General features: G+C 39.1%; 3 protein-coding genes across 6 annotated transcripts in view; 1 reads left to right on the top strand and 2 right to left on the bottom strand.

Annotated features, from left to right (window-relative positions):
• Nucleotides 1-671: 671 nt before the first annotated feature.
• On the bottom strand, nt 672-3312 carry washc3 (WASH complex subunit 3). Its single transcript, XM_059511917.1, has 7 exons — nt 3137-3312; nt 2949-3047; nt 2794-2859; nt 2427-2549; nt 2195-2302; nt 1530-1594; nt 672-1418 (listed from the first exon to the last, which is right to left on the bottom strand). The coding sequence occupies exons 1-7, from the start codon at nt 3185-3187 to the stop codon at nt 1325-1327; spliced, it is 606 nt and encodes a 201-aa protein (XP_059367900.1). The 5' UTR covers nt 3188-3312; the 3' UTR covers nt 672-1324.
• Nucleotides 3313-5618: 2306 nt separating this feature from the next.
• The window catches only part of cwf19l1 (CWF19 like cell cycle control factor 1), a 20436-nt gene continuing 12417 nt past the window's right edge, over nt 5619-13637 (bottom strand). The window contains exons 1-14 of one of the 2 annotated variants that reach the window (XM_059511203.1): nt 11293-11725; nt 11053-11137; nt 10884-10968; nt 10694-10795; nt 9852-10066; nt 9644-9759; nt 9483-9567; nt 8924-9073; nt 8648-8774; nt 8439-8518; nt 8096-8305; nt 7623-7742; nt 6147-6244; nt 5619-6024 (exon numbers count right to left, since the gene is read on the bottom strand). In XM_059511203.1, the coding sequence (XP_059367186.1) occupies nt 5880-6024; nt 6147-6244; nt 7623-7742; nt 8096-8305; nt 8439-8518; nt 8648-8774; nt 8924-9073; nt 9483-9567; nt 9644-9759; nt 9852-10066; nt 10694-10795; nt 10884-10968; nt 11053-11137; nt 11293-11315 (1641 nt within the window). In that variant the 5' untranslated portion in view covers nt 11316-11725 and the 3' untranslated portion in view covers nt 5619-5879. Of the gene's footprint in view, nt 6025-6146; nt 6245-7622; nt 7743-8095; nt 8306-8438; nt 8519-8647; nt 8775-8923; nt 9074-9482; nt 9568-9643; nt 9760-9851; nt 10067-10693; nt 10796-10883; nt 10969-11052; nt 11138-11292; nt 11726-13637 lie in introns of those variants that run through there. The other variant, XM_059511204.1, reaches the window with a different exon arrangement.
• The window catches only part of klhl42 (kelch-like family, member 42), a 5305-nt gene continuing 3530 nt past the window's right edge, over nt 11863-13637 (top strand). The window contains exons 1-2 of one of the 3 annotated variants that reach the window (XM_059511207.1): nt 11863-13037; nt 13110-13255. In XM_059511207.1, coding sequence (XP_059367190.1) covers nt 12271-13037; nt 13110-13255 — 913 coding nt within the window. In that variant the 5' untranslated portion in view covers nt 11863-12270. Of the gene's footprint in view, nt 13304-13637 lie in introns of all 3 variants that reach the window. The other 2 variants (XM_059511206.1, XM_059511205.1) reach the window with 2 other exon arrangements.

The raw sequence follows: 13637 nt of genomic DNA, 5'->3' as shown, positions 1-13637 counted from the left end.
CATTACTGTCAATCAGTCTTTGCTTTGGTTATAGTTTGAGCTTCTTGCTTTATGTTGTTTTACTCCATAATCATTATGAAAATTCAGTGCAGCTGAAAGTGAGCAACAGGTGTGTTTTAATCTTGCACTTTATGAAGTGGAATGCAAAAGAAGTCCATGCTTGCACAATGTGTGTCTGACTTTGTAATTGTGAAATAATAAAAAACACATGATGATGTGGTGCATGACAAAAATAAAAAGTGATTGCTTTAATATTTGTGATTATAGGAATAGCAGCATACACTACCATCAAGAGGTCGGGTCACTTACAATAGATTTCTTTTTCCAATAAATGCTGTTCTTTTATATTCACTCACTCACTCACTCACTCACTCACACACACTCACTCTCTCTCACACACACACACACATCTGAAGGATCATGTGACACTGAAGAGGAAAGGCTGAATCACAAGAATAAATTACATTTTAAAATACATTCAAATATAAAACATTAATTGAAATAATACATTCTTGTAATAATATTTCACAATATTAATGGTTTTACTGCATTTCTGACCAAATAAATGCAGGCTTGGTGAGCATAAGAGATTTCTTTCCAAAATAAAATAAAAATCTTACCAATCCCTAACTTTGAATGGTAGTGTAGGTTTTAAAGTAACTGCATTTCACTGATTTCAGATATAACAACTTTTAATAACAAGTTTGATTTTGAAAAAGACACTATAAGCAAATCTGTAATGACTGCAACACTTAGTATTATTAGAAACCTACAAACAAATCTAACACACAGTCATTTTTGTTATTGATAAAACTATGATTCAAAGTCAGTTTAAGATTGTTGCAACTAAATTTACATTTACAAAAAAAAAAAATAAAAATCAAATTACTCTGCTACATTCAATTTATGAACATTTACATTCAATTTATGAACAGATTTACAAGGCTGCTTTTGTCCACTTCATTAAAACACTCAATAGCATATTTTTATTGTTATTAGATGCACATACTAGGCATTTGACATGTACATGTCAGGCAAGAGATGAGAGATTCATGACAATTCACATGAAAGTAGCACTTAAACAGACTGAAATGGACCAATTATCATCACAATCATTAGCGATCTCACCCAGTAGGCAAGTGCCCTCAGAAACCACCACTAAAGATGTCAAGTATGTTGTCTCTGAGATGTAAAACAAACTTAGTGCCATCACTAAGTGTCTGTCCTCTGTAAGGACATTCAACTGCATTTACCCTCCTTTGAGATGAGCAAGGCTCAACACAAGTCCAACAAAACGCTCATTAGCCGTGAGGGGCGGAGCTGATCAGTCGCTGAAAGATGATTCGCTGCCTGAGCTGTCATCATCTTGCTCTCCCAATCCTTTTTTACCTCCATCTGGAACAGGTGCATCAGGGGTACTAAAGGGAAATGCAATAAATCAATTAGCTACAATATAAACACTTCATTGCCAATACATTTAGTGACTATACACATGCATAAATAATGTTTTTAATGTTGTTTACACTTACTCTAGCAAACCAGGGTCCAAACCCTCCATTACCATCTTATTTTTAATGGCCATGACTGGAACACCCTGAGTGAAAGAGCAAAATATTGGCATATACATCAACTTTCCATGTTAGTCATGACTAGACAAAATGTGAGTTTGATAATGATGAAACTCAGGTTATGATTTAATTGTAAACGAAGATGTTTACCCAAAAATGAAAATTTGCAGAAAACTGACATCAAAGATGAAGATGAGTTTATTTCTTCATCAAAAAAAGATTTGGAGAAATGTAGCTTTTGACTTGCTCACCCATGGAAGCTCTGCAGTGAAGGGCTGCCGTCAGAATGAGAGTAATTCAAGTAGCATTATTATAAATTATGGACCGTTATTCTGCCCAGAAGTGATGGATTAAAGTAAAAATACCTTAGTGATGAATGTGTTTATTTTCACTTCATAACGAATGAATGATGAACTGGAGTTACTTATGGATTATATCCGGCTTTAATAACATGATGCACATTAAATATCAAATGCGATTTATCGTGCAGACCTAATGTAATATAATACTAAATTTCTCCAAATCTCTTTCCTATGAAGGAACAACAAAGCTCATCACCTTGGATGGTCTGAGGCCGAGTAACCTGTCTGCATATTTTCATTTTTCATTACAAAAAACACACATACCACTTGCACCATTTTCAAGTATCTGGCATATCGCGGGTCCTTGGCTACAGTCATCATATTTTCTGCTGGGGCCTCTGCTTTCGGCTCCTGAGGGGCCACTTGTGCTTGCTGAGATACCCGAATGGACAAAGACTGTATTAATACCAAAACATTTGCCATTATGGCTATAAATACCTCAAAACACAGTGGAATAAATTAATTTTGACAATGAAATCTCAAGAATAAATGTTACCTCAACAGGGGGACCCAAAGCGGGGCCCGTGGCATGACTGCCAGCCGCAGCAGGACCGTTTGTCTCTGTAGATGATCTCACTCCATCCACCGTGACATCTTCCAAACCAGGAATAGAAGCTAACTGCACATTTATACAACATATTTTTTAATCAGGATAATCCTAAAACAGTGGTTTCTATTGAGCTACTGTATTACATTTTTTCTACTTGTTTAATATTATTATACTACTGCTAGTGCTGCATTAATTTTTTTTAAATATTACCTACTCATTCATTTTTATTAATTAAATTATAATTACACTTTTTTTCTCCCTTTGACCCCCTAGCACTCCACTGAGACTCCTAGAAAACCCTGCCTTGGTTTACCTTTGCTTCTAAAATGCTTAGAGTGGTCTCAATCTGTTGGATTCGTAATGATACTGTTGCTAGTTTCTGGAAAATAAAAAAAAAATCTTCAGGACACTGAAGTTACATTTAAGTTAATGTAAAGAGGGCAATGATGTGCTGACAGGTGAACAAACCTCCTCACATACTGTGGAAAACCGGTTCAGGAACCTGACGGTGTTAACGATGAACTGGTTGAGGAAAGCGACGATTTTTCGCTGTTGAATGGCTGGAACCTTAAGAAAGAAAGTATAATGATCACTGTTAACTTACATATGTCAGACGATCATGTGAGCAGCAGCTGATGTTGCAATGTTAAACTAACCTTTGTCAGATCTACTCCTGATCCCACGATGGGCAATCCGTCCTCGTCCATGTCAACAACTAGTTTGCAGATACAGATTTTTTTTACGCTCTAAATGTGCTAAAATGGTCAGGACTGTGCAACGAATGCATTGTTGACAATAAATCCTCACGTGACTTTAGTGTCTCCGGCTGCAGCACTTCCGCGTCCTGAATATAAAAGTCCCGGACGCCTTGAACTAGAGTCGTTTATTTTAATTGTAAATACATTTTGTGTATTTTAAGTACATGTCGTTTTATTAAATGTAAAAGTATTTAAATCGTGTATTTTACAGATTTACTTTGTGATGTAAATTAAATTAATAATAATAAAAAAAAACAGTAAGTCTTTAACTACTTCTACTTTATCAAAATAAAGGTCTGCTCACAAAACAACGAACATTTGACTTAATATTCGAGCAAACCCTGAAGGTTTACATTTATAATTCATTTTAGTGACATTTATAAATAATACGTGACTAATTAGGTTATACATTATCCTTACAATTTAAATTGTACTAAAACGACATATGACCTTGTAATGGTCATAAATTTTTTGTATCATATAATGATACTTGGGTTATTTCTGCTTTAACATTTAGAGTAAATATTTATTGTATTATTATTATATAAAACATTATATTCAACAATCCATATTTAATGGTTTTAAATATGGATTTAAATATTTTGTATTACAACCCGAATTCCGGAAAAGTTGGGACGTTTTTTAAATTTTAATAAAATGAAAACTAAAAGACTTTCAAACTACATGAGCCAATATTTTATTCACAATAGAACATAGATAACATAGCAAATGTTTAAACTGAGAAAGTTTACAATTTTATGCACAAAATTAGCTCATTTCAATTTTGATTTCTGCTACAGGTCTCAAAATAGTTGGGACGGGGCATGTTTACCATGGTGTAGCATCTCCTTTTCTTTTCAAAACAGTTTGAAGACGTCTGGGCATTGAGGCTATGAGTTGCTGGAGTTTTGCTGTTGGAATTTGGTCCCATTCTTGCCTTATATAGATTTCCAGCTGCTGAAGAGTTCGTGGTCATCTTTGACGTATTTTTCGTTTAATGATGCGCCAAATGTTCTCTATAGGTGAAAGATCTGGACTGCAGGCAGGCCAGGTTAGCACCCGGACTCTTCTACGACGAAGCCATGCTGTTGTTATAGCTGCAGTATGTGGTTTTGCATTGTCCTGCTGAAATAAACAAGGCCTTCCCTGAAATAGACGTTGTTTGGAGGGAAGCATATGTTGCTCTAAAACCTTTATATACCTTTCAGCATTCACAGAGCCTTCCAAAACATGCAAGCTGCCCATACCATATGCACTTATGCACCCCCATACCATCAGAGATGCTGGCTTTTGAACTGAAAGCTGATAACATGCTGGAAGGTCTCCCTCCTCTTTAGCCCGGAGGACACGGCGTCCGTGATTTCCAACAAGAATGTCAAATTTGGACTCGTCTGACCATAAAACACTATTCCACTTTGAAATAGTCCATTTTAAATGAGCCTTGGCCCACAGGACACGACGGCACTTCTGGACCATGTTCACATATGGCTTCCTTTTTGCATGATAGAGCTTTAGTTGGCATCTGCTGATGGCACGGTGGATTGTGTTTACCGACAGTGGTTTCTGAAAGTATTCCTGGGCCCATTTAGTAATGTCATTGACACAATCATGCCGATGAGTGATGCAGTGTCGTCTGAGAGCCCGAAGACCACGGGCATCCAATAAAGGTCTCCGGCCTTGTCCCTTACGCACAGAGATTTCTCCAGTTTCTCTGAATCTTTTGATGATGTTATGCACTGTAGATGATGAGATTTGCAAAGCCTTTGCAATTTGACGTTGAGGAACATTGTTTTTAAAGTTTTCCACAATTTTTTCTTTCACAGATTGGAGAGCCTCTGCCCATCTTTACTTCTGAGAGACTCTGCTTCTCTAAGACAAAGCTCTTATAGCTAATCACGTTACAGACCTGATATCAATTAACTTAATTAATCACTAGATGTTCTCCCAGCTGAATCTTTTCAAAACTGCTTGCTTTTTTAGCCATTTGTTGCCCCCGTGCCAACTTTTTTGAGACCTGTAGCAGACATTAAATTTTAAATGAGCAAATTAAGTGGATAAAAGTGTAAAATTTCTCAGTTTAAACATTTGCTACGTTATCTATGTTCTATTGTGAATAAAATATTGGCTCATGTGATTTGAAATTCCTTTAGTTTTCATTTTATTAAAATTTAAAAAACGTCCCAACTTTTCCGGAATTCGGGTTGTAATATTTAATATTAATATTTTAATAACTTTTGTTTCAAGTGTCTCTCGTAGGCTATGAGATGACATGATTGTTAGTGTACTTGAGCACAAATTCAAACAGCAGTAAAATCTCAAAAGGACATCAAAACAAGCAGAGGATGTACACCACACTGCTACTACAAAAGAGAAATGCAGATTTTACAAAACTGAAAAATGACTTTAATTATGAGTAACAAACTAAATTCCACACTTAATTGTATATAACAGATGAGATACATCACCAAAAAAAAAAGTTATCTTTTGAAAGACCACTGTGACAACAGCCATCTCCTAACTGTTTGCAAATGATAGGAAGAGGAAAATTTATATGGTGCACAATTTAAAAAGCATAAAATGGTAAAATAAACAGCTAACACACTGACTGAGTGGATCAAGTCAGATGTATCTGAAACGTTGCTTAGTCATCGAGTGCGAAGTCAAAGGGCTCAAAGTCCGAGCGCATTTGTTTGGCCAGATCCTCTTCCTCCTCTTTTGTACACTTGCACTCTCTCCAGTCGGCACGCATGGGGATGTTCAACAGCGCCTCACTTGCTAACACTTCCCTGAGGCCAAACACACATATACAGACTGTATAAGCGCTTATACAGAGCAGGTTTTTACAGACAAGCAATAAACATTCAAATATGTATAACTCATGGTGATGAACTGTCTGTGTAACAATTACCTGCCAAACTGCAAAGGGAAATTTTTCTTGATGCGATAAAACAGCTTCTCGCCTGTATCCAGCTCCACGTAAAAGTAGGGCGTTCCCGGTGGAGCGATCTGTAATGGGGGATATTACAGTTAGTCACAGTGCAAAACATATCCTCTGGGTCTCCTCATGATCTGCTTTCTCATTCACTTCATAGATAATGTTACATAGATCAGTATATCAGAGAGAGTGAAAATGAGTGTAACCTGACAGAGAGCACAAACCCAACAGACAAAAATTAAATCCAGTCTAACCTTTTAAAACATTTAACATGTACTTCATTTTTAAATTTATCTATTTTAGATTACATCTAAATTTTTGTGTGTGTTCAGTGTGAGATGGAGACAGATGGCATGTACCTGTTCGAGGTCTGTATGAGCTGATCTTTGTGTGTGTTCAGTGTGAGATGGAGACAGATGGCATGTACCTGTTTGAGGTCTGTATGAGCTGATCTTTGTGTGTGTTCAGTGTGAGATGGAGACAGATGGCATGTACCCGTTTGAGGTCTGTATGAGCTGATCTTTGTGTGTGGTTCAGTGTAAGATGGAGACAGATGGCATGTACCCGTTTGAGGTCTGTATGAGCTGATCTTTGTGTGTGGTTCAGTGTGAGATGGAGACAGATGGCATGTACCTGTTTGAGGTCTGTATGAGCTGATCTTTGTGTGTGTTCAGTGTGAGATTGAGACAGATGGCATGTACCTGTTTGAGGTCTGTATGAGCTGATCTTTGTGTGTTCAGTGTGAGATTGAGACAGATGGCATGTACCTGTTTGAGGTCTGTATGAGCTGATCTTTGTGTGTGGTTCAGTGTAAGATGGAGACAGATGGCATGTACCCGTTTGAGGTCTGTATGAGCTGATCTTTGTGTGTGTTCAGTGTGAGATGGAGACAGATGGCATGTACCCGTTTGAGGTCTGTATGAGCTGATCTTTGTGTGTGTTCAGTGTGAGATGGAGACAGATGGCATGTACCTGTTTGAGGTCTGTATGAGCTGATCTTTGTGTGTGTTCAGTGTGAGATGGAGACAGATGGCATGTACCTGTTTGAGGTCTGTATGAGCTGATCTTTGTGTGTGGTTCAGTGTAAGATGGAGACAGATGGCATGTACCCGTTTGAGGTCTGTATGAGCTGATCTTTGTGTGTGTTCAGTGTGAGATGGAGACAGATGGCATGTACCTGTTTGAGGTCTGTATGAGCTGATCTTTGTGTGTGTTCAGTGTGAGATGGAGATAGATGGCATGTACCCGTTTGAGGTCTGTATGAGCTGATCTTTGTGTGTGTTCAGTGTGAGATGGAGACAGATGGCATGTACCCGTTTGAGGTCTGTATGAGCTGATCTTTGTGTGTGTTCAGTGTGAGATGGAGACAGATGGCATGTACCTGTTCGAGGTCTGTATGAGCTGATCTTTGTGTGTGTTCAGTGTGAGATTGAGACAGATGGCACGTACCTGTTTGAGGTCTGTATGAGCTGGAATCTCCATCAGCTCCATCTGCTGCTCTTCGGCTTGTGTCATGAACGCCTCCTTGATGTCTTCTGTACTGCACTTCTCCATGGACACCGGCACTACCTGAGGACCACAAATGAAGTTTCCGTTAAACCCATTATGCATTGCTTTTTCATAAGGAGGTCTTTGGAAAATCACGTATTTGGTCATCACTGGGAACACGTCCCTCAGAACTTGTTATTCGCCAGCGCAGACAGACTATCTATCTGCTCAGACTTAAACTGATGAAATGATGTTGAAGTCTGTGATTGGTGGAGGGCTGGGCGTCTCTCACACTCTCCACGCGGCTATCAGTTTACCAGACTTTCTCTTTCATATATGTGGTGCTGCTTAGACTGACCTGGGATCTGTAAAGTTCAGTCCATTCAGGCAGACGCCACAATCAAATTATGAATGAGACTAAGTTTTGTCTGGACCTGTAGTTGAAGGTGCTGGCTGCGGTAGTTCCTCTCAAACAGGATGCACCGTTGGCCTCTGCTTTTACAGAACTTCTTGATTGCACTCTTGTATTTCTCCATCTCTTCAACCACCTCCGATGCCAAATCCACCACTGACTGGTAATGTCCAATGGGCAGCAGGAGAACATGGTCAGGAGTGAGACCACCCTTAGCAAGAGCCATGTAACACTGGAAATAGATTAGTCACGTTAAAGAACAATGGAAAAAAGACAGCAAAATTGACCAATAACTTATCAGTTGATATATTTTTAAGCTTTCTAAAGTGACATTGGGCTAGAGAATACATATTTTGTGGACTCACGTGTGTTCCGATGCTTATAACCAAGTGCTTCTCGACTTCTGGACTCGCAAGGCAGAACCAACAGGGTCCAGTGGGCTGTGCTGTAGTGAGAGAAGAAATCAAGGCTTGAAATACACTATGCTGAATATTTCTACAAGGTTATAAAAACAGTCCAGTTTGATGCATTAGACTGATTTCTTTCTACTCCATTAAGAGTGGAATGGACTCACGGGGTCTTCGGGGCTGTTTGGGATAGTTAGGTCTGTCTCCGTCTGTTTGTCTCTTCCGGCCGTGACGCTGCTGGTGCTGTGGTTTATTCTGGGCCAGATCAAAAAAGAACTGGGGTGCTGGTTCCTCCTGAACAAAAAGGAGAAGTTCAGATGATCTTTTCACTGAAATAAGATACACAAAAACTCACAAAACTGATAATAGTAACTATTTTTGATCAAATAAATACAGCCTTGGTTAGAGATCTCTTTCAAAAACATAAAAAACCACACACAAACCTCTGCGCCTGTCATTGATGGTGGTGGCTTTTCTTTCTTTCCATCTTTCAAAGGTTTCCTGTAGGGATTTTCTGTGACATCCTGAGGCTGCTTGATTAACTCTGCAGGGTCCATGTTTTTCATCGGGATAATGTTGAACGCATACAAATACTATAAGAGAAGATTCACAAATTCAGTCGGTCTAGTAATTAGTTTCATGTTAAGGCTTATATTAAAATTCTTTTTTCTCTAAAATGTTAAAATGAAACACTAAAAACTAAAATGAACGCATACAAGTGAATTCAGCTATGATACTATTATAATATGCAGTATGAAATACAGATATTAATTCTGAGATTTGCTAAAAATTATACTTAGTGTTAATTAATTATTGTTTTTAAAATATTTAAGCAATTCTGTTATTAACTAAAACTTAAAAAAAAAAGTTATTTGAAATTAAATATAGCAACAAAATGAAATAACTTCTAAAATAAAAAAATTAAAAAGACATATTTAATACAACCAAAAAAAAAACAAAAACATTTCAATAATGAGTAAAACTTTACCAAAAAAAACCCACCTTCTTTTTGGCAGTATTGTTGACAGTTGCCAAAGCGATGAATCTGCTGACATGCTGAGCATTCTCTTGAAGGACCACGTGATTCCTGCAAATTCACACACATTTTGTATAAAAAATATCATCTGAAAAGCAAAACGTATCCTAAAGCTGTAATGCCACACCTGTAAGGAAGCCTCTCATAATGGACCGCTTCCAGTCCAGCAAAATGATAGCGGGGCTTCAGCTTGTCAGCGAGATCTGCGATGGACGAAACCCCACAAAACTTTGTATCGGTTTCCTACAAAAGGACACGAAAGTATAAGACCCTTGAAAACATTCATGAAATTCCTGCAAAACGGATCCAAATGTATTAAAGGACACAGCACTTACGGGACTGTTTCCATACTGCCACACGCCTCGAGGCCACTGCGAGGTCAGGAGAACGTCCACTCCTCGAAATTTGGAGTTAGACAGAAGCGGGGCCACCAGGGCTGCAATGTCTTTAGAGGTGAAGCAGTGTGAGGGAGCAGGTTCATGTTGAGCTTCTCTGCCACTGACATAGGCGATCTGAAGCCCCGATGCCCCGGTGAAAATGCCCCTTCGACCTGTGCAAAAAAAAAAAAAAAAAGCATACTTGTTTAATTCAAACAGAGAGCTTCATTTTAAAGCATTACACAACCCTGCACCATATTTGCTGAATGAAATCCTATACTCATTCCTTACTAATTTTGGGACGCTGACTGGAAAAACAGTGGCTGTTTTGCTCTAGCATGTTCTCACAAAATATGATGTGCATTTCATATCAGGTGAAGTAGTTTTGTATTATCCCTTAATCACCAGAACCACAAAGATTTTTGACATTTATGAATGATTCTCAAGACATTATTTTATGCCTAACCATGAGCTTCAAGGTTAGAATTTTGCCCAATGACAGAAGAAAATGCTAATATTACCCAGAGGTTTTTGCTACATCTGTGAAGGTTTTATTAAATCCAAACATTGACAAAAGTACAGATTATGTGAAAAAAGCTTGTGCATTTATAAACTTATGTAAAACTTGCAAAACTTATGTTTTTGAATTTAGCATTTTCATATTGGTTTTTTGAGACTGCTTAAAACTTACTTTAGGATGCAGGGCTGTGTTATGGATCTATCTGTTTAAAATTAATCTTCACTTATTTGCTAAATAAGTTGAATGAACGTATGGTTTTAAATATATGGGTCAATCTTACCCAAACATGTGATGTTTTCTGCCAACTCGCAGCCATCAGAGTTTGGGAAATACTTCACAGTCTCTTGGCTGGCTGCGCCGAGAATGTATGTGTGAATGGGTGCTGGGGGATTAGAAAAAAACACTCATTAATTCAGTATAGTGCTTGGTGTGATTAAAAAAAAAAATTCAAACCTAAAAGGAAACCTTACCCTTTTTGGCACCAGATTTGTATGGTTCCCATTCTGCTTCAGCCTCAGGAGAACTTCCAAAAAATTCACCAACACACAGCAGCAGCTGAAAAACATCGTTATAAAGTTAAACCCACAGCTCGCTCTTACGCGTGTCGCTTTAAAATAAGAGTTCCACGTGCAGACCCACATCAAACTGCCCGCTCTTCTTCTGAATGGCGTCCACTCGGTTGAACAGAGGATTTATTCTTCCTTCAACGTCACCACATGCGAGCCTGAGAGGGGATGAAATATAAAAACAGCGTGGACACAAAAACACGTGAGTCTTTTACACGCACACGTCTACTATGACTGTAATCACTCATTACCAGAGGTGGCGAGCCAACTAACATTCACACAAGCCCCTTTTCAACCACGAAGCAACACTTACACTCGTAAAGGCTTTTCTTCCATTCCGAATAATATATTAATGTTCCTTAAGATTCTTAAAATTAATGTCTCTTGTGTCTGAGCATTGGCGTTAAACTGTGTGCGTCGACAAAATAAACCCTGTCAGAAAAGGGAGTAACGTTAAACGATTCCGGCCGACTATTTATGAAATATACACCTTAAGGAGAAACTTCTTTTTTGTCTGTGTGTGTATGTGTGTGTGCTAAAAATTATTAAATATATTTCATAAACTACAATATATAATGTATAGAATTTAAAAACGCGATAATAAATTATGATAATAAATCTCCCCGGACGAAATACAAGGATGGTACAATAAAAGCGTATTAAACGCCTCAAGTATGCGCACATTATTCGCAATATCAGCGCCACCGATTATCACTTTATAGTTTAATAATATCCGTTAAATTACACATTTATAATGCATATAACAAAACAGCCTAAAATATGTTCTTCTAAGGCGTTAATCTAACATTTTCTTATAACGTATATTAAATCACAACCACTGCGCCAGAGACTGCGCTAAACGGGGGCGAGCAGGACGCATCGTGACGCAACACAAACCACGAGACCAAAACAGGAACTGATTTACATTTGAAAACCCGAAGTGCAGAATGTAATAAACGACAATAAACTGCCATTTCATTTAAACAACAACAACAACAACAACAATTTCTATAAGAGCTGCGTTTAAATAAGTGCGAATGGATCGCAAATGGACTGTATAAACCTGCCAAATTAAATCTATCTAAACAGGCAGATGAATCTATAAAGCATCATTCCTTATGTAGTGTGTGTAGACCATCCGTTTGTTTGCGTTTGCATCTGCAATTGCAAATGACCTGCTTGTTTATGAAACATATGCATGCACGTGAGCTGAATGCGCGGAACATTTCCATATATAGGCTTCGGCACCAAGCGCTTCTGAACGACAGCCGCGGATCCCAGCACGGCAGACATGACATCCCCCGAGCAGATCATCGAGATCGTGATGGATGACAAGACGTACAATGTGAGTAAAAGCAAGCTGATCGAGAAGAGCGATTACTTCCGCGCGCTCTACAGCTCCGGGATGCGCGAGTCCGCGGAGGAGTCGGTGCAGCTGCGGGGACTGAGCGCGCCGGGGCTGGAGCTCGTGCTGGAGTTCATCAACACCTCCCAAGTTCAGGTGGCCAACGAGACTCTGGAGGACCTGATCGAGACCGCGTCCTTCCTGCAGGTCACTTCCATTTTAAAGCTGCTGCTGTCGGAAATCAAGCAGGAGAACTGCGTCGAGCTCTTCAAGCTCTCTGATGTCTACGGGATGCACGATCTCAGAAAAGCTTGTTTGAAATTCATGAGCTGCTATTATCACCCCATGCTGCGCAGGCCGGAGTTCAGGATGCTGCCAGCTCCCCTGCGGGATCAGATCCGAGATATGCGCATGAAAGGCACGGCCACTTTAGTTGCAATAGGAGATTTCACTGACACCTGTCTGGACCTGGCAAATCAAGACGAGCCTTGGTCTATGTTGAGGTATAACGAGCTAGAACAACGCTGGAAACCTCTAGCCAACAATCTTCCCCAGGACATGATCAATGTCCGAGGATATGGATCTGCTGTGCTGGACAACTACTTGTTCATTGTTGGTGGATACAGAATGACAAGCCAGGAGATCTCTGTGGCCCACTGCTACAACCCCTGCAAGAACGAGTGGAACCATGTGGCACCTTTGAACCAGAAGAGGTACGATTCACTCTTGATCTGTCCATTTGTTGTGGTTTGTCCAGTACATGTAAGCGCTCTTTCTGTGTCCAGATCCAACTTCAAGCTCCTGGCCGTGAGTGGGAAGCTGTATGCGGTCGGAGGACACTGTCTGAGTACGGTGGAGTGTTATAGTCCCGAGCAGGACTGGTGGACGTGTGTGGCGTCTCTGCCTGATCCTCTCGCTGAGTTCTCTGCCTGTGAGTGTCAGGGCATGATCTACGTCATGGGCGGTTATACCTCTAGAGGTGTGTTTTACTGAGAGATGAGTTCAGTCTCACACACACACACACACACACACACACACACACACACACACACACACACACACACACACACACACACACAAATACTTAACTTTCTTATGTTCTTTGTCTAACATTTAGATTACATTTTCCTCCATATAACACTTAATCTTTAAAAAATTCCCTATGATCTTTATCAAATCACAAAATATCTATATCCATATCCATATATCCATACATCAATATGTATTGTACATTATAAATAAATATACAAAAGATATGCAATGCTTAATTCACTGTCATATTTAATATAATTGCTGTAAAATAGTGTAAAATT

This window comes from Carassius carassius, chromosome 26 (assembly GCF_963082965.1).
Source record: "Carassius carassius chromosome 26, fCarCar2.1, whole genome shotgun sequence".
Taxonomy (NCBI): domain Eukaryota; kingdom Metazoa; phylum Chordata; class Actinopteri; order Cypriniformes; family Cyprinidae; genus Carassius; species Carassius carassius.
Note: the sequence above shows the minus strand (reverse complement) of the source record. Positions and strands in the feature narration are given on the sequence as shown.